The 21,594-nt window shown below is 29.1% G+C and overlaps 1 protein-coding gene across 1 annotated transcript; it reads right to left on the bottom strand.

The window, feature by feature from the left end:
• Positions 1-3,277: 3,277 nt before the first annotated feature.
• LOC135954123 (uncharacterized) lies at positions 3,278-6,418 on the bottom strand. Its single transcript, XM_065504194.1, has one exon. It carries the CDS (start codon positions 5,783-5,785, stop codon positions 5,123-5,125), a length of 663 nt encoding a protein of 220 aa, XP_065360266.1. The 5' UTR covers positions 5,786-6,418; the 3' UTR covers positions 3,278-5,122.
• Positions 6,419-21,594: the final 15,176 nt, after the last annotated feature.

Here is a 21,594-nt window from a genome sequence, read left to right on the forward strand (position 1 = left end):
TCTGGATCCTTATGAAATTCTGAATGGTCTGGAATGGCCTAGACAGGTAACTATGGTGTGAAAAATCCTTTAATGGCTAGTTTTTATTTTGTCATTCCGTTTATAACATCGAAATATTGTTCGCAGAACCAAATTTTTGAACCATATTCTGGGTCCTCATAAGATTCTAAGACGATCTATCTACCTATGTATGTCCCTCTGTCTGTTGAAAACACGATAGGGCACAAACAAAAGGAGCCCCCATCATATTGATGGTGGTTATACTGCAGAATATAACACTCTTACTTTTAATTGAAATGCTGAAAGAATTGCAGGCTTTAAAATACTTGATATTTAATTTGATATAGCGATGTCGGTATGTTTGTTTCCAAAGACCCCATCAATATTACGTACCTAGATCAATATATCAGATATACCTTCGAGAATAATGCTATTTAAAATCAGCAAAATAGGTTCATTATTTAAAACGAGTTCACATATTTTGGTTTTCTGAAATCACAATTTTATAGATTTAATGTTTAAATATGATTTTGGATATGTCGCTAGCGTGTACATGGCGTAACCTGGAGGGTTACTCTCTCTCGATACGAAAGGTAAATGCGATAAGAATACAATTTGGTACTCTGTGTCGTCTACGCTAACGCTTTCGCATAAAGAAGCAACACAGTCACCACAAAATAAACAATAGTTAAGAATGACAAAATGAAATGTCAAAACTTGTAAATAAAAACATTTTAAACAAATTTTTTGTGCAATGCGAAAACGCAATAAAGGGTACCAATTTTACCATTTTTCTTTCGCATCGCAATAGAGAGTAACCCCCCTGGATATCCAATTTTCACACACCTTTGGCTATATTAGAACTGCTTTATCAAATTCTGAAAATCTAATTTCATATTCATACTCACCGACTGCAAATCCACCAGTCACCGCAAATCATTAAAAATAAAATGTTATATATGCTTATTCGCATAGACCTGCGACTTAAGAAAACCCCATAAAAAAAAATTCGCACGATTTCGGTGGCTAATTCACATAACCCCACGTGAGATGACCATGCCCTCAAATCGCTCGTGCAGATTGTCCAATGTGGCATGAGCTACGTAGCGCTGTCCTGTTAAAACCACATGTCGTTGGTGTCCATATCATCCAATTCAGGCCAAAACAAGTTGATAATCATCGACCTAAAGCGCTCGCCATTGACTGTGATGGCATCTCCATTGATGTTCTCCAAGAAATATGGACCGATGACCCGGTGAACCTATAACCCACACCAAACAGTGACTTTTTCGGGATGAATTGGACGCTTTTGAATCTCATGTGCATTAATATCGTCCCAAATTCGACAATTTTGTTTGTTGGTTTATCCAATCCAGAAATGGGTGAATTTTTATACCCTTCGCCTTGAGTGGCAAGGGTATATATTAGGGTGATCGGCCCGGTTTTTAACCGGTTATAACTGGTTTTTTTTGCTAAGGTCGGTTTCGGTTTTTTTGAAAAGCTCAAATTTCGAATATCGAAGAAACCTAGTTTTTCTCCTCGATGAGGGTTTTATGAGTTTTAGTGTATTAAAAACTTTAAAAAAAATTAAAACAAATATTTCAACTATTTCAGAAGACTATTTATATTTAGAAAATGTCACAAGTGATCTGAATGTCTAGTTTTATAAAAACAAAAAAAAAAATCGATATATTCCAAAGCATTTAAACTGTGTTTTACTTATTCCTAAGAGATAATTTTACCTTCATAAGGTCTTCAAATTTACTGACGTTAACGATCTTCGGGTCAAATTTGGCCCAAATAGAAAATAGATTTTTGTTTTTAAAAAATCTAACGTAGTTGTTGACATTTGAAATTAAATTAGTCATTAAAAAAAGTAGTAGAAATACTACTTTTTTGAAAAAAGGAGTAGAAATACTACTTTTTTGAAAAAAGGAGTAGAAATACTACTTTTTTTTAAAAAAAGGAGTAGAAATACTATTTTTTTAAAAAAAGGAGTAGAAATACTACTTTTTTTTAAAAAAAGGAGTAGAAATACTACTTTTTTAAAAAAAGGAGTAGAAATACTACTTTTTTTAAGGGTCAAATGGGTTAAATTTGAACCAAAGACCTTGTGAAGGATAAAAGAAGTAATCAAAATTGTTTTAATCACTATTATTTTAATAAATGGCACTTTTTTTCTACTTATTTCTAGGAGTTTTTATATTTTTCCAAATACCGGTTAACCGGTTATTATAAAAAACCGAAACCGGTTTATATTAAATTACAATTTTTCGAAGAAACCGGTTTCTAAAAAATGTCGAAGAATCGATCACCCTAGTATATATAAGTTTGTCATTCCTTTTGTAATTTCTACATTTTTCATTTGAGACCCCACAAAGTATATATGTATGTATATTCTGGATCTTTATATATAGCGAAGTCGATATAGCCATGTCCGTCTGTCTGTCAGTATGTTGAAATCAACTTTCCGTAGCCCCCAAATAACCTACTTTACTACATGATTCATACATCAATATATTGGGAATTCTTCCGGCTCGGTTGCTATTTAAAATCGGCAAACAAATGGCTGAGATATAAGGAAAAAACCGGGTACAACCTCGATTTTTGCCCTATTTTTGTATCTATATATGGATTACTAAGTCATTAATATGGACAATATGGATATCTAATGATAGATATTTCAAAGTACATTGCAACGATGTATATAACGCTATAGTAAGTTGGAGCTACAATGAAAATATTTTTAATTATTTTCCATCAAAAAATTTTTTGCAATAAATTCTTTTTCCAAATTTTTTTTTTAAAAATTAAAAAAAAAAATTGTAAAAAACAATTTGGAAAAAAAAATTTGAATAATAAAAAAAAAATTATTTTGTTTAAATAGAAATATTTAAAAAAATATTTAAAATTTTGAAGTATAATTTGGTGAAGGGTATATAAGATTCGGCACAGCCGAATAAGCTCTCTTACTTGTTTTTTAAAATTTTAGTTATGCTCAATATGTTTATAACTATTAGTGAATTGTAAGAAGTCTTAAATATAGAGAAATATACATAGAGCTGAAACTAGAAAAAACTCAAACTAACAAATTGCATAAAATCATCACACATACGAGCATTGTTTTTGTTTTCACATAGTTTTTTTTTACTAATACATTCGCATCACTAAGGTTTTTGAAAACTGAGTTAGGTCTTTGACAAGGGAGTTTCCGATCTATCTGTATTTATCTATGATCTCAAACTATTCTTTTTTAAATAATACAAAAAAACTCGCATTTAGTTTTTCTTCAAATTTATTTTCTCAGTTTAAAAATTTGATATAAATACATGCATGCATAATATTGTTTTGTTGTATACTAAATACGTAAATTGTTTGTGAATGTTTGTTATTGTTGTTGTATATTATTTATTTATTTTTGTTCAATAAATTACGATTTTATTTTTAAAAAAATATTAAGATTTTACTTGTTGTATGTAAGTTTAATTTTCTTCTTTTCTTCTTGCGATACACTTCTTTACAATAACCATAAAATGTTGAAAATCGTGTTTTAATTTTTTTTATATTTTCCTCGACGTTATTGTAAATTTTGGTTTTCGTTCAAGTTTATCCGTCTGTTGACTCAAATTCATTTGGTTTTTCGGTTGTTTAAATAAAGTTTTATTTGGTTTAAGTTTTTCTTTTTGTTTTTAATGAATATTGAAAATTTCTAAAAATGTTTACGACAAGCTTTTAAGAAATTGCCTTCAAACTACATTAATACATATTTTGGATAAGTTTTTAAAAATGCTTTTTTTTGTCATTCTAATATTTATTTTTGTTTGGTTTTTTTTTTCATTACTTTTGTTTTATTTAAGTTAATATTTTTTTGAAGAATATTTATTGTGAGTTGTTGAAATAAATGGAATTTTATTAATAAAATTTAATTGAATTGAATTGAATAAATAAGTTTTTGTTTATGTTTTAAATAAATAGAATTTTAAATTTCATTAAAAGGAATGTTTGTTTGTTGTTAGAGAAAAAGTATTTAAAGTAGAATCAAAATGAAAGTTTTTTATTTTCTTTTGTTTAAAATTAAATTTATAATTTTTATAATTAAAGAGTTGCTTTAAAAAGGGGGAATATACTTAAAGTTAATCTTTGGAAATATTTTAAAAGACATATACAATTAAATATATATAGATATATATTGTATTTCTATGCTTTTTGTGTATTTAAGTACTTTCTAAATTGTTTGTTTGTTGTTTATGTTGAAAAGTTAATATTTTATTTCTTGTTTTAATAGTTTTTAAATATATTGTTTTTATGTTTATTTGTTTTACTGGTAATTACGACAAATATAATTATTATGCAAATTTCTAATACTTGATGTTTTCTTTTTTGTTCTGGGTTTTTCTTCGAATAGAATAGTATTTGGTTTTTGTTCATAAATGTCTAAAATATGTTAAAAGTATATATTTAATGTATTACAATGTTCAATATTTTAAGCTTTTAAATTGTGTTGGAAAAAAATCTTGGTTTTACAAGCAAATTGTTTAGTTCTTTTTTTAATTAATCATTTTATGTAATTTTACATTTTTCAATTGCAAAGTTTTTTTGAGAATTGTTTAAAAAATGTATTTGATTTCATTTCATTCTTTAAAAAATCTGTATGTTCTACAACGCCATGAATGAATAATGAAAATTTCAAAAAAAAAAAAAAAAACAATGAAAAACAAAAAGTTCTCAAAAATTGATGAAACTTGAAATTGAACGAATGGTGTTTGCTTAATATAATGCTGTAGTTGTAGTTGGTGTTGTTGATTTTGTCGGTATACCAGAAGTCTTCAGTAAAAACCCCTACCCAGCAGCTGTCTGTCTATGTTGTGTGAATTGGCTTTTGCTCGCTCGTTCTCCAAACCCTCCTACAATTGGCAAACACCCTCTGTTTTTTTTTTTTTGATAAGAGAAAGATAAAAACACCCCGTTGCCATAGAAGAAAAAAGTGGGGTCTTCTCCTCCCTCTCTCCATCTCTATAACTCTCTTGTTAACGTTCTGTTGTTTTTGTTGTTCTCATCAACTTAAGCTCTTTTCGTGTTCATTGGTGTGGCTGGCGTGCATACATATTTAACCAGTTTTCCCTTAAATGCGATTTTGATTTAATTGGGAACGGGGGGTAAATGGTGAGACCATTACACCACTGGGCCAAATAGCCTCGTTGAACAGCTCGTTGAAGCGATAGTCCGGTATGGAAATCTTAAACTTACAATAGGACAATGCAGCCAAATTGGCATCATTCTTAACCAATTTGGTGCACTTGACAAGATTCTTATTAATCTTCAACTCCTCGGCCAAATGTTCGATAATGTCGTCCTCCGAAGTGGAGGTGGCAAATTTGCCCACCTGCACCCAGCGCCCATAATCACAGACGACTTGTAGTCGATCCGAATTGCAATTATTGCCGACGACTATAAGACTGTTGGTCTGCTTTTTGACTTCGTTGGCATTGTTGGCATTACCGAACTGGAAGTATTGCTGATACATACGTCCCTGTATTTGGTTGACGCCGTTCACCACCTTGTTCAGCTTGTCCTCAATGGCGTGTATCTTGGCCGCCATGGCTTTGGGCGACTGCTGACGGCACTCGTCGCAGCTAAACGAGATCATCGGATTCTTTTGTATGGCCTCGTGCAGGGCGTCATCGATGTTCACACAGCTGCGATGATACTTTTTCTGGCAGGGACAGCTGACGCTGCCCTCCTTGGAGTTGATTGATTTTTTGCACTTGAAACAATTGTCAGCCATTTTGGTGCGTTTGTTTATGCCGGGCGTCTTAGGTGTCGCACTTTTAGGAGCTGCTGCTGCTGTTGCTGCGGCTGGCTCTGTCGGTGATTCTACTGGTGGTGCTATTTGAGCGTCCGTAGAGTTTTCTGCCTTTGGGGATTCCACTTTTAAAGATTTTACAACTCACAAAGGAGTAAAGCCGACGTAAAGAAATTCCAAAAATATATTAATTAACACCCAATATAAATGGCTGGACGAAGAAAAAAACCAAGTTTTTTTTTCTTCTTTCTAATAGTTTTCAAATTAAAACACCTCTTTTTCTCGTTAGAAACGTTTAAATACAGACACACACACACACATACACACAACACTTATGTGTATGTATATTGTATAATTGCACAAAATCTTTATGTATGTATTACCAATGGATACATACACAATGTACGAAGTTTTAGTGTTTTTTTTTCTTTTTCTGCTGTTTTTCAACTTTTTTTTTCCTTTTCAAAACGTCTAAATTTAGGGTGTTATGAAATGAGAAGTGAGGGAGAATTTATTTAAAATTATTTAAAGAAAAATTTGCCGCTTCCGCCAAACTATATTTATTTGGTCCGTACGCTCCGAATACCGCTGTTCAACTGTGGTAAACTTATTTCTTTTTAACCGGCTGTTAGCTTTTGCTAAATGTCAGTCAGACCAAACACATAAAAACCACCCTTAATAATGCAAAACTTGTCAGTCATTCGCTCTTTTTGTTTGTCCTTTGTTTTCTTTTTTCTTCTTTCCCATTTAGCTGCTGTATGTTGAGTATGTGTTATTTGGGCTATCCGGTTTGAGGGGTTGTTTTCGGTTTCAGACATACTATATAGTACATGCACGATGCATACTTGCACAAACATAAAATTGATTCAGTTAGTAACCACTTTTATATAAATTACGATAGGGTATCGCAAAATCGACTTTGTACAGTAAACCATTTAAAATAATTTAATTTTGTATCAAATTGAAAATTGTGTGGAAATCGGTTCAGTAAAATAATCTAATCAAGTTTTTAAATTAATTTCTAGATAAAACTTCAATTCATCCCTAAAATGACAGAATTGAATAAAGCGTATAATACAATGGAGACTCTTTCAAATATTCTATTAATAGGCTACAATCCAGATGAAATTTCTTCAAAATTTTGTGAGGATTAATTGACCCCATATAACCCCTTTATCACAAGAGTGTTCCAAAATAAACTTATACTTGTGTTAAGTTAAATAAAATTTAAATCGTTCAATATAAAAATTCTCAAAAATACGTAAATTTATTCATATATTGTACAAATTCATTAAACATTCAAATATTGACATATTACTCTATATTTATTAATATATACACCCTTTCCGGAAATCCTCCCATTAAAGATTTTACAGTTGCTTCCGTTACCTTTTTGGACGAGTTGGTCCACTTATGCTTAAAATCGGACATGTCCTGGGAGTGCTTTCCTGTGTTCTTTAATTCTTTTTTTACAAAAACCCAATACATTTTCACAGGCCCAAGTTCTGGACAGTTGAGTGGGTTGGCCTCCCGTGGTACAAAATTGACATTATTATTTGAATACCACTCCTTTTGGCCTTTTTTCCATATTAGCATGATGCCAAATCGGGCCAGACATATGAAGGCACTCTGTGCTTTTTTAAGAAAGGCAAAAGGCGTTTTTGTAAACAATCGGTAATATATATTTCTGTGTTTATAGTGTGCCATGTCACAAATGATTGGCTTCTTTTGCCACAACTGCAAATGACTTGCCACACAAAAAAATTCTTGGGGAATTTTGTAAGTTTTTTTGTCCGGTAGTATTCTTGAACATTAACTCGTCTATCAGCCACTTAAAAATCTTGACCCGACCTTTTTGATTTCCGGGAATCGGGAAATTTTTTTCTACGTTCCCGGGTACCCGGCTATTCCCGAAATATATAATGAATGATACTGTAAATTAGGAATATTATAGCCAAATTTCATATAAAAACTTAGTGTTATAATTATTAAATATCAGAGCTTCGAATTAATTAATAAAATTTGAACATAATTCACTAAAATCTTAATCCGTAATTAAAAAATGTCAGCCTTTCATTCCATAAATCCTTTTCTAATATTTATTTTTTTAGATTCATTCCAAAGCCTTTGTTTAAACTGAATTAATTTTAAAGTTAATTAATAACAGAATTTATTCAAACTTTGAGTGATTAAATGTTTGTTAAATCAAATCATTTACAAAGTTAATTGATAAAATTGTCTTAAACCTTTTTGTACTAGATTTTAATTGAGGAAAAATTTAATCATTTAATAAATTTTTGAAGCTATTTTGTTATGGATTTGAAGAAGAAATTTAAAGAAATTAGAATGATTCAATAAGAAATAAATTCTATAAATAATGAATTCTCCTTTTAAATTTTCATACGAAAAACCCCAACTAAATAATAATAAGCGGTCTATTATTGTCAAGATATAAGCAAAAAACTGTAAAAAACTTTTCACTGTTTCTTGGTGAAAAAACAGAGTTCTAACTTGTTTTCTATATATTTTCGTTAGCTTTTAATTCCCGGGATTCCCGACTAAAAATCCCGGGAATCGGTAGGCAAAATTCCCGGGAAATTTGTACCGGGAATTCCCGGGATACAAACCCTAATTGTTGTACCCTTAACCGTGAGTTATGTTTGTCATTACGTTAGTAATTTCTACATTTAGTATATATATCAAAGTATATTCTGGATCGTTATAGCGGACTCGATTTAGCTATGTCCGTCTGACCGTCTGTATGTTGAACTCAACTTTCCGTAGCTCCCAAATACACTAGTACCCCGGTTTGCGTCGCTTCGTTCTGCGTCGGTTTCGAAGTTGCGTCTTTTAAAAGATGTGTCGATTTTGTTCCAGTTTGCGTTGCATGGCTTCGAAGTTGAGTCGTTTGTGCTTCGATTTGCATTGTTTTTGTTTCAGTTTACGTCGAATGGCTTCGAAGTTGCGTCGTTAGTACTTCGATTTGCGTCGTTAATATGAAAAAGTTTGTATTGAAAAATTTATTTTTTCAGCAAAAATTATGAATCTAGGAACCAATTAAATGAAAATCAATACAAATGTATGGAAAATCGTGCTTAGTTTTGCGTCGCTTGGGTTTGCGTCGCGTTTCTCCAGGCCCAATTAGCGACGCAAACCGGGGTATTAGTGTAACTTACATACATGATTTATACAACAATATATGTATATGGTATAGACCCGGTTCGGTTGCTATTTAAAATCGACGAAATCGGCCGAAAAATTTCGGAAATATAAGAAAAAAAACAGGACAATATCGATATCTAATGATAGCTATTTCAAAGTCATTTTTTCACCAAAAAAAAAAGTGTTCAAAAATTTCACTAAAAATTTTAAAAGAACATTTTTTTTTAAATTTGGAAAACCAATTTTTTTTTTTTAAATTAAAAACAATTTTTTATCTCGAATTTTTTCACCAAATAATTTTTTTCAAAATTTCACTAAAAAATATAAAGAACATTTTTTTTTTTAAATTTTGAATAAAAATTAAAAACAATTTTAAATAAAATTTTTTTTTTAAATTTTGAAAAAAAAATTTTAAATGATTCATTCGTAAGATTAAGCACAGCCGAATATAGCTCTAAATTATTAAAAAATACTAATTTGTTGGACCAAGGATAAGTTTTGGCTGGAATAGTGTGTATAAATATTTTTTTGAGTCACTCTTTATTGATGGTGGGTATAAAAGATTCGGCAAAGCCGAATGACCTTTGGGCCATTTACTCAAATGATTTGTATTCATAACACATTAAAGTCAATATCTTTGTCATTAAAATGAACTAAAAACTGAAGCTTTATTGTGTAAAGTTTAAAAGTTATAGGCAATTATGTGTATGTATAGTAGTTTAGAATTTTATTGGAAACAAAATCTATCCAGAATTATAAAATCTGTTTCCAAAATCTTTTAAATCGCATGATTCCGAAATTATGAGAGATATTAAACGTTTTCTTTGGCATTTATTCTAGTATATATCCTAAATAAATTAACAATAAATAAGTTTCTTCAATTACTGTCCCTTTTACCTTTTAATTTGTTTAATTCGCGTTTTATCGAGTTTTCACTGTAATAAATATGTACATTTAGAAATATGTATTTCTCTTTCATATCTTTTTTCTTTTTGTTTATTCGAAATAATTTCTTTTGATTCTCTTAATTCGCGTATGTTTCGAATTGAACATGAATTTGTAACAATGGGAGGGGGTTGCAAGTGTATTCCCGTTTTGTTATTCGGTTACTTTACCGTGGCAAACTAAAGTTTATTTCTTTTTGTTGCATTTAACCTCCACCAAAAGATGTTACATGATAACTAGATACAGTATATATATTTGTAATGAGATTTTTATATAACTGAATCGTATTAAAAACATACAAATTTACTTCAAATCCAAATTGCAAGTATATAAATGTAATGTATGTCTACTACCACCCATCACCCCCCAAAAAGTGCAATCGCTTACGGTTTACAATGGAATAGAGAAAAGGGAAACAAAAAGAATAAAGGTTTCTAAAGGGGTTGAAATAGACAGCGGTATTAAGTAATATTTTATCTCTACAAACACAGTGCTAGGTAAAAGTTTGTTTACATGTAATGTTTGAAAAATATTTAAATTGTTTGGATAATTTTATTCAATATTGAATTAAAATTTTTTTTTGAAATAAATCTTTTTTGTGTAAATTTCGCCATTAATACTGTTGTTCTAAATACTAAAGATTTTCATTGAATACTTTAAAACTCAACCACGAATACTGTAATTAATAAGATACAAATTTAAGTCACCACCATCCAAGAATGTTTAAAAACATTAAACATTTAAAAATAATTCTCATTTTATTTCATTTGATTAGCAGTAATTTAACACACATTCATGTATTAACCCTTTGTGGACCGATGGTACCTATAAGTACCATAACAATAATAAGCTTAAAAAATGAAAACAAAATATATTTTGACCCTTTTTACCCAAAAGTACTTTGAAGTACACTATCATCTTTGGAATAATATTTTTTTTTGCCTATTATTTCATGTTCTCATTGTGGTGTTTATTTATGTTGTAATGATAAAAAATACCGTTTCGTTAAAATTTTGTAAATAACTTCCTGAAGTCCTTATTTTAAAATATTTCATACAAAAAATAAAACTTTTTGAACGATTTAAATCCTTGGTCAACAAGGGGTTAAAATTCGATTTTATGCTAATTTTGTGCTATTTTTAAAGAGACATACTTACTATGTCAGTATATAATGAGCTCTCAGTTTAAACAAGAACATAGATGAATTCTATATAAGTATGAAAGAAAATATTAAGACAAATGTAATTAATTGGTTGTTACTTTTGGCACTGGAGGAAATTTTTCCTTTTTTACTTTTTACTCTTAGATTATTTTTACCATAATCATGTTTTTACTCTGCGTGTTCTAATAAAGTATATTATCAATGCAATTTCAAATATTGAAAATATCTCTTCACAATTGAACTTAAAATTGAGTTACAACTGCCACAAAATCTGTCCTTTAATTATGTAACTCCTTATGTTATTATGTAACTCCTTTCGAAAAGAAATTCGTTCGAATTTGTATGCTTTATACATTGTATTTCGATTCGAATCGAATTACATAATAACCCCCACTATTTGTCCAATTCACAATCGGTGTCGTTGCGTTATAAGTTGTATGTTATAAATATTAATCAAACAAAATTTTTCGAAAGAAAAGCAAAAACATACTACGCTACGACACCGATTGTGAATTGGACAATTATGAGCAAAGTTTTTTTTATTTTTTTTGTATAATATAATACTATTATATTTAATAAACTAGTCCAAAGCCGAAACCAAACGGTTTTAATTTTTTTAAAACAGAAACCGCTGTCACTTCTAAATTTTTCTTCAAACGTATTGAATTTTTCTTTATATATATAATTCTTCTGTCATTGAATCATTCAACAAATTAACTCGATTAGTTTAAATTTTATAGATGTCAAAAAATCAGAGACCGAAAATAACGGGTTCACTTTCATTTCAATAGTAAATTCTCATTCCCAGCCATTTAAAAATATTTTTTCTGATATATCACTGAGAGAGTGATTTATTAGAGAACATTTTAGGTTACGGTTTGAGAGAAACAGAAAAGAAACAAACACAACTAATCTAGATGAGTGATTTATAATTTATTTTTTTCGTAAAGGTTAGCTTGTGACTTTTATTTGCGAATATGAAAAATAAATCGCAAAAAATCATTTGATGCAAATCAACGCTTAAATATATAAAATTTATCAAAAGATTTATAACAAATTAACAAAAATAATCTTATTTCTGTTACTCAGACTTCATACTTATCATATTATTTCCATAATTTGTTAAAAATTACTAATAATATGTTATTGTATGTAAATAAAAGAGAAAGTAACAGTTCTTAAGAACAAGAACAAATGAATTGTTTATCTCACACCAAACCATTAAAAAACAACAAAAACGAATAAAGGTCATACCAAACCATTTAAATAAAAATCATTTTATAACTGTTATTTTCAGTGATTTATTTTTATCACAAAAATATAAATCACAATATGGGTTTTTTTGTATATGGACGAGTTATTTTCGATCTCTGCAAAAAATATGAAAAAATTGTTGATATACATACAGTATTGGCCATAACTAAAGCACCCCCTCAATGAATTTTTTTCATATGGTATTTTTTTGTATAAAATCAAAGTTTTAAATATCTATTATGTATTATTTTCATTTGTTAATATGTTTAGTATTGATAAACAAATACTTTCAAAGTTAAGCTTTCTATAAGAGGAAACTTAAAATCCAAAAATATTTTAAGGTAGAAAATGAAACGGACAAAACTAAAGCACGCCTTCAAGGATATACTAAAAAAAAATTTTAGTTAATTTTTTGTTGCAAATCCTTTGTTTTGGATGGCACAACAACATCTCTTGGCATAGAAGATAATATGTTTTTATGGCGTTTTTCGATATTCCTTCCCAGGCTATTTTAACGGCATGAAATAATTCGTGAAAATTTCCGATCCTTATTTCAAAATTTTTTACGATTTATTTTCATATTAACAATGTGCCACAAGTTCTCAATAGGATTGAGATCGGGAGATTGACCAGGCCAATGAAGAACTTGAATCTTATTGCTGTGTAGCCAAGTCTTACAAACTTTGGAGGGGTGCTTAGGATCGTTATTCTGTTGGAAGCTCCCTATAATTGGCATCTCTTCACTGGAATAAGGCAACATTACAGCTTTCAATACATCATGGTACATGAACCGATCCATAATCCCATAAATTTTATGATTTGGCCCAAATCCTTGACCAGAAAATCAACCCCAGACCATTACATTGCCTCCTCCATGTTTAATTGTTCCTTTGCAATACTTAGGATTCAGTCTTCCTCCTTTTGGTCTGCGTACACGAATTATTCCAGCGGAACTTTTTAAGTTGTATTTGGATTCGGCAAGGAACAGAATGTGGGCTTTGGCAAATTTCAGTCTAGCTTTCTTGTTCTTAGCTGATAGAAATGTTTTTTTGCTGGTCGTCAGCTGAATAATCGGTCTTCTACTACTCTTCTACGGATTGTTCTTTCGCTAACGCATAATCTTAAACTTGTTCGTACTTGAATAGCTGATGCTGTAGGATCTTTTTGTATTGCTCTTTTGATCATGGAATCATAATATCGTGTTTTTTTCGTGAACGACCTCCAGAATGCACCGGAGATTTTCGACCAGTCTCAAAAAATTTTGAAACGAGCCTGGAAATAACTGATCTGTTAATTGAATAGTTTTTACTAAATTCATGTAGTGATAAGCCCGTCTTCCAGTCTTCAATAACTTTGTTCCTTGTCATTGTTTTTTTCACAATAAACTGTATAAAACATAAATTTTGCACACTACTTCTTCCTATATTTTTATCTTTTGGAATTTTTTTGCAAATATGCAGTACCGAGTCAAATTTTTAAACATCTTATAAGAGGGTGCTTTTGTTTTGTCCGTTGCGTTTTGAGTTTTTATATGATTTATCATTTTAAATTAATTTTTAATACAATTATCTTTTACTAAATGAATATTAAATGAACATTAACAACATTAGTTAATAAAATATATACAAAATACATCCCAAAAAAACCGTTTTTATCAAAAAAATTATGATTTGAAATAATTCATTGAGGCGGTGCTTTAGTTATGGCCAATACTGTACATTGATAGACATAGTGGAAAATTTCAGCCAGTAAGCTCCTTTCGTTTTGCCCCTATTGTGTTTTCAACAGACAGACGTCTTACGACTTAGAATCTTATACTAATGTGGGTCTGCGACAAATATTTCGATGTGTTACATTTCCGATCTTTTCGATGGTGGTTATATTTTTATGATCGAATTTTACTGTTGTGGCTGGCATGTTTTAGTCGGAAAGACAAAAATTAGTTTATTTAAATAATAATTTGTCTGTGTCAACGATTTGTTTTATCTGTGTAGAAATAATACTGCAACATTAAAACTTATAATGAAATTCCAGAAATTTGACAATATTAAATTTCAGGAAATTTTTTAAAAAAATATTCCCTGGAAAATGCCTAGGAATTTTTAAAAAAGTTAAGTAAAAATTTACAGCCTAACCACATAAGAAATTTTAAAGTTAATTTTTGTTAAAGTCGACTTATTTTTAAAACAGAACTATTCTTTTTTCTGTAGCTAAGACATTTTTTAAAAAAAGATTTTTAAAAATTTAAAAAAAAATACCTAGAATTTCAAAATAATAAATAACATATTCTGTTTTGTTTCATGTTTTATGATACGAAATTTTAAATAACACACTTGGGTTGTAGGCCCAGGTGAGGACATACGAAAACCGTTTTTGAAACACCCTCAAAATTTTGATTTATTTTGAAAAAAATGTTTTAGGGTAGGTAACTCACACATTCTTAGACCGATTACGAAATCTTAAACGAACATTCCATTTCCAAGTAAGTTTTAATCAAAAGTTTAGCAATTTTTTTAATTTTCCTAATTCAACAATAGTTATTTTAATTTTTTCTATGAAAACCTATTGTTTTTTTTACGATGTTACTTGTTAAAATCGGTTTATAATTGTAAAAGCTATTAAACTTTTTCAAAAAAAAATTCGAAAAAATTTACCTTTTAAATTCAAAACTGTACAAATATTTGATTGTTTGTTTAGTTAATGTTTTTTTTTATTAATTTTTTTGGAGAAAAAATGCTACAATTTTTTTTTACGCTAGGTCATTTTACAATTTTTTTCGCTGTAGCGCCATGTAATAGTCGAATTTGAAATCGACTTAAAGACTTTTGTGGTTAGGCTGATACCTTTTTATTAAAAACCGTTTACAAAATTGATAAATAAATTTTTTTTTAAATTCAATTCAAATGGAATTGACTATAATACGTTATTAAGTAATAGCACTAAAATTATATTCATTTTTAGTTTATTTAACTACTGATATCCTTGTTCCATTGACATTTGAGAGCAACTTTAGTGACAATAATGACTTTAAATCAAATAACAATTAAAATAAAGAAAATGTGTTAAGTTCACTAAGAAATACATTTCGAATTAAATTTCAGAATTTTTTAATTATATTTCAGAAGTTTCCATTTGTATTTCAAAATTGCTTTAAAATTGTTTTTGTTTTTTATTCGTTTTTCAGAAATTTGCAGTTGTATTTTAGAATTTTATATTCGTATTTCCGAAATTGTCATCAGTTTGCTATTGGAAAATTCTGAAATACTCTTTAATACAAATGTAAGTTTATGAAACACAATTAGAAATTTCTGAAATAGAAATGAAAAATTCAGAAATATAATTGTATATTTTGAACTTCAGTTAGAAATTTCTGTAATTCAATCATCTGAAATTCAATTGGAAATGGTGTAGTAATTGCTAAGTCCCAAAGCATTACAAATCATATCAAAAAAGTATAAAAACTGCATTAACAGATATAAAAAATATTTAAAACTAATTTATCACGTTTGTCAACTATAATAACGTTATGAATAATAAAACTGATTCGAGTTTTTGAATTGTATATGCTACTCGTATAAGGGCGTCAGTTTAAAATACTTTAGACATCTGAACTCAATATTTCTTTTAAAAATTTTAATATTTAATACACTTTTTACATAAATAAGATTGCAATAAACTAACATTCACTTTTCAAAGAATTTTCTGTTTTAATTGTGTCCAATCCATTGTGCGGCAATATCATTGCCTTTGACAATTTGTAAACAAGTTTGTTGTTTACTTTGAATAATTTTTTAACAACTGCAACAAAAATTTATGAATTTAATGCCACGGGCAAGTAACACGAACGATTTTAAAGCACTTAAACATGACCTATAGCTTTAGGTTTTTTTTAATTTAAAGTTGCTTTCAGCATTTAACAACATTCACTTGACTTACCGAGTTTTTGTTTTTCCATTATTTTGTTTAAAGTTAAATGTGAAGCCAAAAAATTATACAAAATCTTACGTTATTTGAAAACTAAAATGAAGACAAATCGTTAAGCACTTTATGCTACAATCCAAGAAATCACAGCAACTGTTTACAACTAAACTTTTATCCTTTGGCTGCTTCCTATTTATATACACACACGAACTTTGCCGTATCTTCAAGTATGTGGGCAATAAATAAATACCTCTACATCCATAGCAGCAGCAGCGGCAGCATCCTTTTTAAATTGAAATAAAATCAGCAAAATACTAGGAGCGCATGTGTTGAAAAAGCACAAACAAAAAAAAAATTTAATACATTTTGTTGTACGACGAGTACTTTGTTTTGTTAACACGAAAGCAAAAATAAAAACCTTAAGCACACAAATTTATTAATCAGGACATCCTTATTAAAATTTAGCCATCTTACAGCTGTTTTTGATGTAATAAAAAACAATACTTAAGTTTAAACACAAACATACAGTACAGCTACAGCTCAGAGATTCAAATGTACCAATTTAATGGTAAAAAAGTACTTTTAGCTGTTAAATGTACCTAGATTTTGGTTAATAATTATTTTAAATATGAAACATATCGATATTTTTTAAACTTTGCCGAACAAATTTAAAGAACATGACCAAGAACGCGACATTCGTGGGTCCTTAATTAAACAAAAATTGTTTGTTACGACAGCATTTATTTGGTTGTTTCCATTTTATTGTTGTTTAAATAATCCACGATTAGTATCTTAAACTTTTCTTATAACAGACACTTTATTGTTGTTTCCACGATCCACGATTAATGTCTTAAACTTTTCTTATAAGATTGTTTAAACAATCCACGATTAGTGTCTTAAACTTTTCTTATAAGAAACCCTTTATTGTTGTTTAAATAATCCACGATTGGTGTCTTAAACTTTTCTTATAAGAAACTCTTTATTGTTGTTTAAATAATCCACGATTAGTGTCTTAAACTTTTCTTATAAGAAACCCTTTATTGTTGTTTAAATAATCCACGATTGGTGTCTTAAACTTTTCTTATAAGAAACCCTTTATTGTTGTTTAAATAATCCACGATTGGTGTCTTAAACTTTTCTTATAAGAAACCCTTTATTGTTGTTTAAATAATCCACGATTAGTGTCTTAAACTTTTCTTATAAGAAACCCTTTATTGTTGTTTAAATAATGCACGATTAGTGTCTTAAACTTTTCTTATAAGAAACGCTTTATTGTTGTTTAAATAATCCACGATTAGTGTCTTAAACTTTTCTTATAACAGACACTTATTGTTGTTTCCACGATCCACGATTAATGTCTTAAACTTTTCTTATAAGATTGTTTACACAATCCACGATTAGTGTCTTAAACTTTTCTTATAACAGACACTTTATTGTTGTTTCCACGATCCACGATTAATGTCTTAAACTTTTCTTATAAGATTGTTTACACAATCCACGATTAGTGTCTTAAACTTTTCTTATAAGAAACCCTTTATTGTTGTTTAAATAATCCACGATTGGTGTCTTAAACTTTTCTTATAAGAAACCCTTTATTGTTGTTTAAATAATCCACGATTAGTGTCTTAAACTTTTCTTATAAGAAACCCTTTATTGTTGTTTAAATAATCCACGATTGGTGTCTTAAACTTTTCTTATAAGAAACCCTTTATTGTTGTTTAAATAATCCACGATTGGTGTCTTAAACTTTTCTTATAAGAAACCCTTTATTGTTGTTTAAATAATCCACGATTAGTGTCTTAAACTTTTCTTATAAGAAACCCTTTATTGTTGTTTAAATAATGCACGATTAGTGTCTTAAACTTTTCTTATAAGAAACGCTTTATTGTTGTTTAAATAATCCACGATTAGTGTCTTAAACTTTTCTTATAACAGACACTTATTGTTGTTTCCACGATCCACGATTAATGTCTTAAACTTTTCTTATAAGATTGTTTACACAATCCACGATTAGTGTCTTAAACTTTTCTTATAACAGACACTTTATTGTTGTTTCCACGATCCACGATTAATGTCTTAAACTTTTCTTATAAGATTGTTTACACAATCCACGATTAGTGTCTTAAACTTTTCTTATAAGAAACCCTTTATTGTTGTTTAAATAATCCACGATTGGTGTCTTAAACTTTTCTTATAAGAAACCCTTTATTGTTGTTTAAATAATCCACGATTAGTGTCTTAAACTTTTCTTATAAGAAACCCTTTATTGTTGTTTAAATAATCCACGATTGGTGTCTTAAACTTTTCTTATAAGAAACCCTTTATTGTTGTTTAAATAATCCACGATTGGTGTCTTAAACTTTTCTTATAAGAAACCCTTTATTGTTGTTTAAATAATCCACGATTAGTGTCTTAAACTTTTCTTATAAGAAACCCTTTATTGTTGTTTAAATAATGCACGATTAGTGTCTTAAACTTTTCTTATAAGAAACGCTTTATTGTTGTTTAAATAATCCACGATTAGTGTCTTAAACTTTTCTTATAAGAAACCCTTTATTGTTGTTTAAGTAATCCACGATTAGTGGATCTTAAACTTTTCATATAAGAAACCTTTTATTGTTGTTTAAGTAATCCACGATTAGTGTCTTAAACTTTTCTTATAGGAGACCGTTTATTGTTGTTTAAATAATCCACGATTAGAGTCTTAAACTTTTCTTATAGGAGACCGTTTATTGTTGTTTAAATAATCCACGATTAGTGTCTTAAACTTTTCTTATAGGAGACCGTTTATTGTTGTTTAAATAATCCACGATTAGTGTCTTAAACTTTTCTTATAAGAAACCGTTTATTGTTGTTTAAATAATCCAGGATTAGTGTCTTAAACTTTTCTTATAAGAAATCCTTTATTGTTGTTTAAATAATCCACGATTAGTGTCTTAAACTTTTCTTATAAGAAACCCTTTATTGTTGTTTAAATAATCCACGATTAGTGTCTTAAACTTTTCTTATAAGAAACCCTTTACTGTGTCTTAAACTTTTCTTATAAGAAAACCTTTATTGTTGTTTAAATAAACCACGATTAGTGTCTTAAACTTTTCTTATAAGAAAACCTTTATTGTTGTTTAAATAAACCACGATTAGTGTCTTAAACTTTTCTTATAAGAAAACCTTTATTGTTGTTTAAATAAACCACGATTAGTGTCTTAAACATTATTTATAAGAAACTCTTTATTGTTGTTTAAACAATCCACGATTAGTGTGTTAAACTTTTCTTATAGGAGACCGTTTATTGTTGTTTAAATAATCCACGATTAGTGTCTTAAACATTTCTTTATAATTTTAATATGAAGCAACAGTACTTTTTCAGTTCAAAATTGAATTGTACCCCCAAAAAACGGTACTATTATAGCCCTACCCTCATAACTGACATATGCACATCGTCCCACATACTTAAACATATGACGTACATGTTTGTTTTTATTTTTGCAATTTTCGTATTCCGGTTGTGACTGACTGACTGACTTGTTGTGTCCCTTGAGAAAATGTTACCAACTCCTTTGATGGGTTATTGCATAAATTTTCCTTATTGTCTATTGTCTGTGTCCTATAATTTAACACCTGTATTGTAAATATAAACACACATACCCGGGTTAATAATAAATTTCTATTACGACAAAGAATTATTTATACTTATTTTGAGTAGGTAAGAGGTTAAGTATTCAGTTTTAGCTGTAAACATGTGTTGTTACAAAGGCGCCACTTGATTTTTACTTTATTTTTTTATTGAATTTTGTTAAGTTAACAAAATTACAGGTACTATTTTTGTATGTTGCCGCAAATACAGAAGGTCATAATTCTTAATGTTTAAGCTTTAACACAATTTATAATAATTTGGAAAACAGACCTGGATGATATTTCACTCTATGGTTTAAGATTTATGTCTGTAATATAATGAAAATTGGTCAAAATATATAACCATTCTCAAATTAGAATTAGGGCTGGGGTAAGAGTTATAAAGTAATGCAAAATAACAGCTACTGTGTTTTAAACACAAATATTAACAAAGTCTTTATTCCACCTCTAACGATATATGATTGAATCAGTTATTTGTTTATATAGTTTCAGTTTTAAAATTTTAATTTTCGTTTGTTTTAATGTTAAATATTAGCAAATACATACATATATCATTATAAGGCGTCATTAAATAACACGTTTCCTTTTAATTATTAAATTATACACGTACATATGTACGCATTAGAGTGGTCCAAATTTAATTTCTATGCTCTAAATTTAAACTACAGTATTCAAAATCCAATCCTGTTATTCGGCGTTTTCCATTTTAAACAACCTAGTGGTTTTGAATATTTTAAATTTTCAAATAATTTGAAGCATTTACTCAATATTCCAGCAGTTCTTGGAGACTGTTTCGAACTATAGATTTTACCTATCATTTAGGAACACAACTAGTTACAGTGAATCTAATAACGTATTAGATTCACATACTGGTTACATATAGTCAGTTATCTTACTCAGCTATATAACTACACAGAGAAAACAGATTCGTAATAGCAACCGAATTTGTGGCCAATCGAATGATTCGGTTGCACACATATAACTTTTCGGTTCTATCAACAGAAAGTCAGTTGTTAAAGAAGAATTTCGGATGAAGCAACCAAACTTTTGTTACCCCTTCCAAAAGGTTGTAGCCACAACTGTAAAATTCGGTTACTAAGGTAGAATCATTCGATTGGCAACAAATTCGGTTGCTAACACGAATCTGTTTTCTATGTGTAGTTATTTCAACATACATATACGGGTGCTAATTGATCTCAAATTGTCAGTTAGAAAGACTTGCAAATAAACATTCCTCCGACAACTTTCCAATACATTGCTTCTGGTAACTTCATAAAGTGCAGTACAAAATAAATGTTTAAAGTGACTACACTCTAGGTTACTTAGAGACACTTAAGTGACAATTGGCATTACGCTATGTTAAATGGGAAGTCAGCATGAGAATAATATGGAATATCATCATGAGAATTATATCAACACAATTTGTTTAAAACCAGTTTGTACGAATTACTCACAAAAAAGTGGAGTACAAAATAAACGTTTAAAGTGACTACACTCTAGATTACTTAGAGACAGTTAAGTGACAATTGTCTTCACGCTATATTACATGGGATGTATAAAGTAACCAATTGACTTCTCTCTGCACTACAAATAACACATTTAAATTGGAGTCAGCCAAGACATTAGCGACATCTAGAAGGGATACATTGACTATTTGCTTAACTGCTGGGATGTACAGCAAGTAACAGTTCTTTCACAGTTTTGGACATACTGT

This window comes from Calliphora vicina, chromosome 3 (genome assembly GCF_958450345.1).
Source record: "Calliphora vicina chromosome 3, idCalVici1.1, whole genome shotgun sequence".
NCBI classification, from domain to species: Eukaryota; Metazoa; Arthropoda; class Insecta; order Diptera; family Calliphoridae; genus Calliphora; species Calliphora vicina.

Bases quoted from the DNA above. Each gene is read 5' to 3' on its own strand.
- LOC135954123 (XM_065504194.1), bottom strand. From the start codon at position 5,785: ATGGCTGACAATTGTTTCAAGTGCAAAAAATCAATCAACTCCAAGGAG.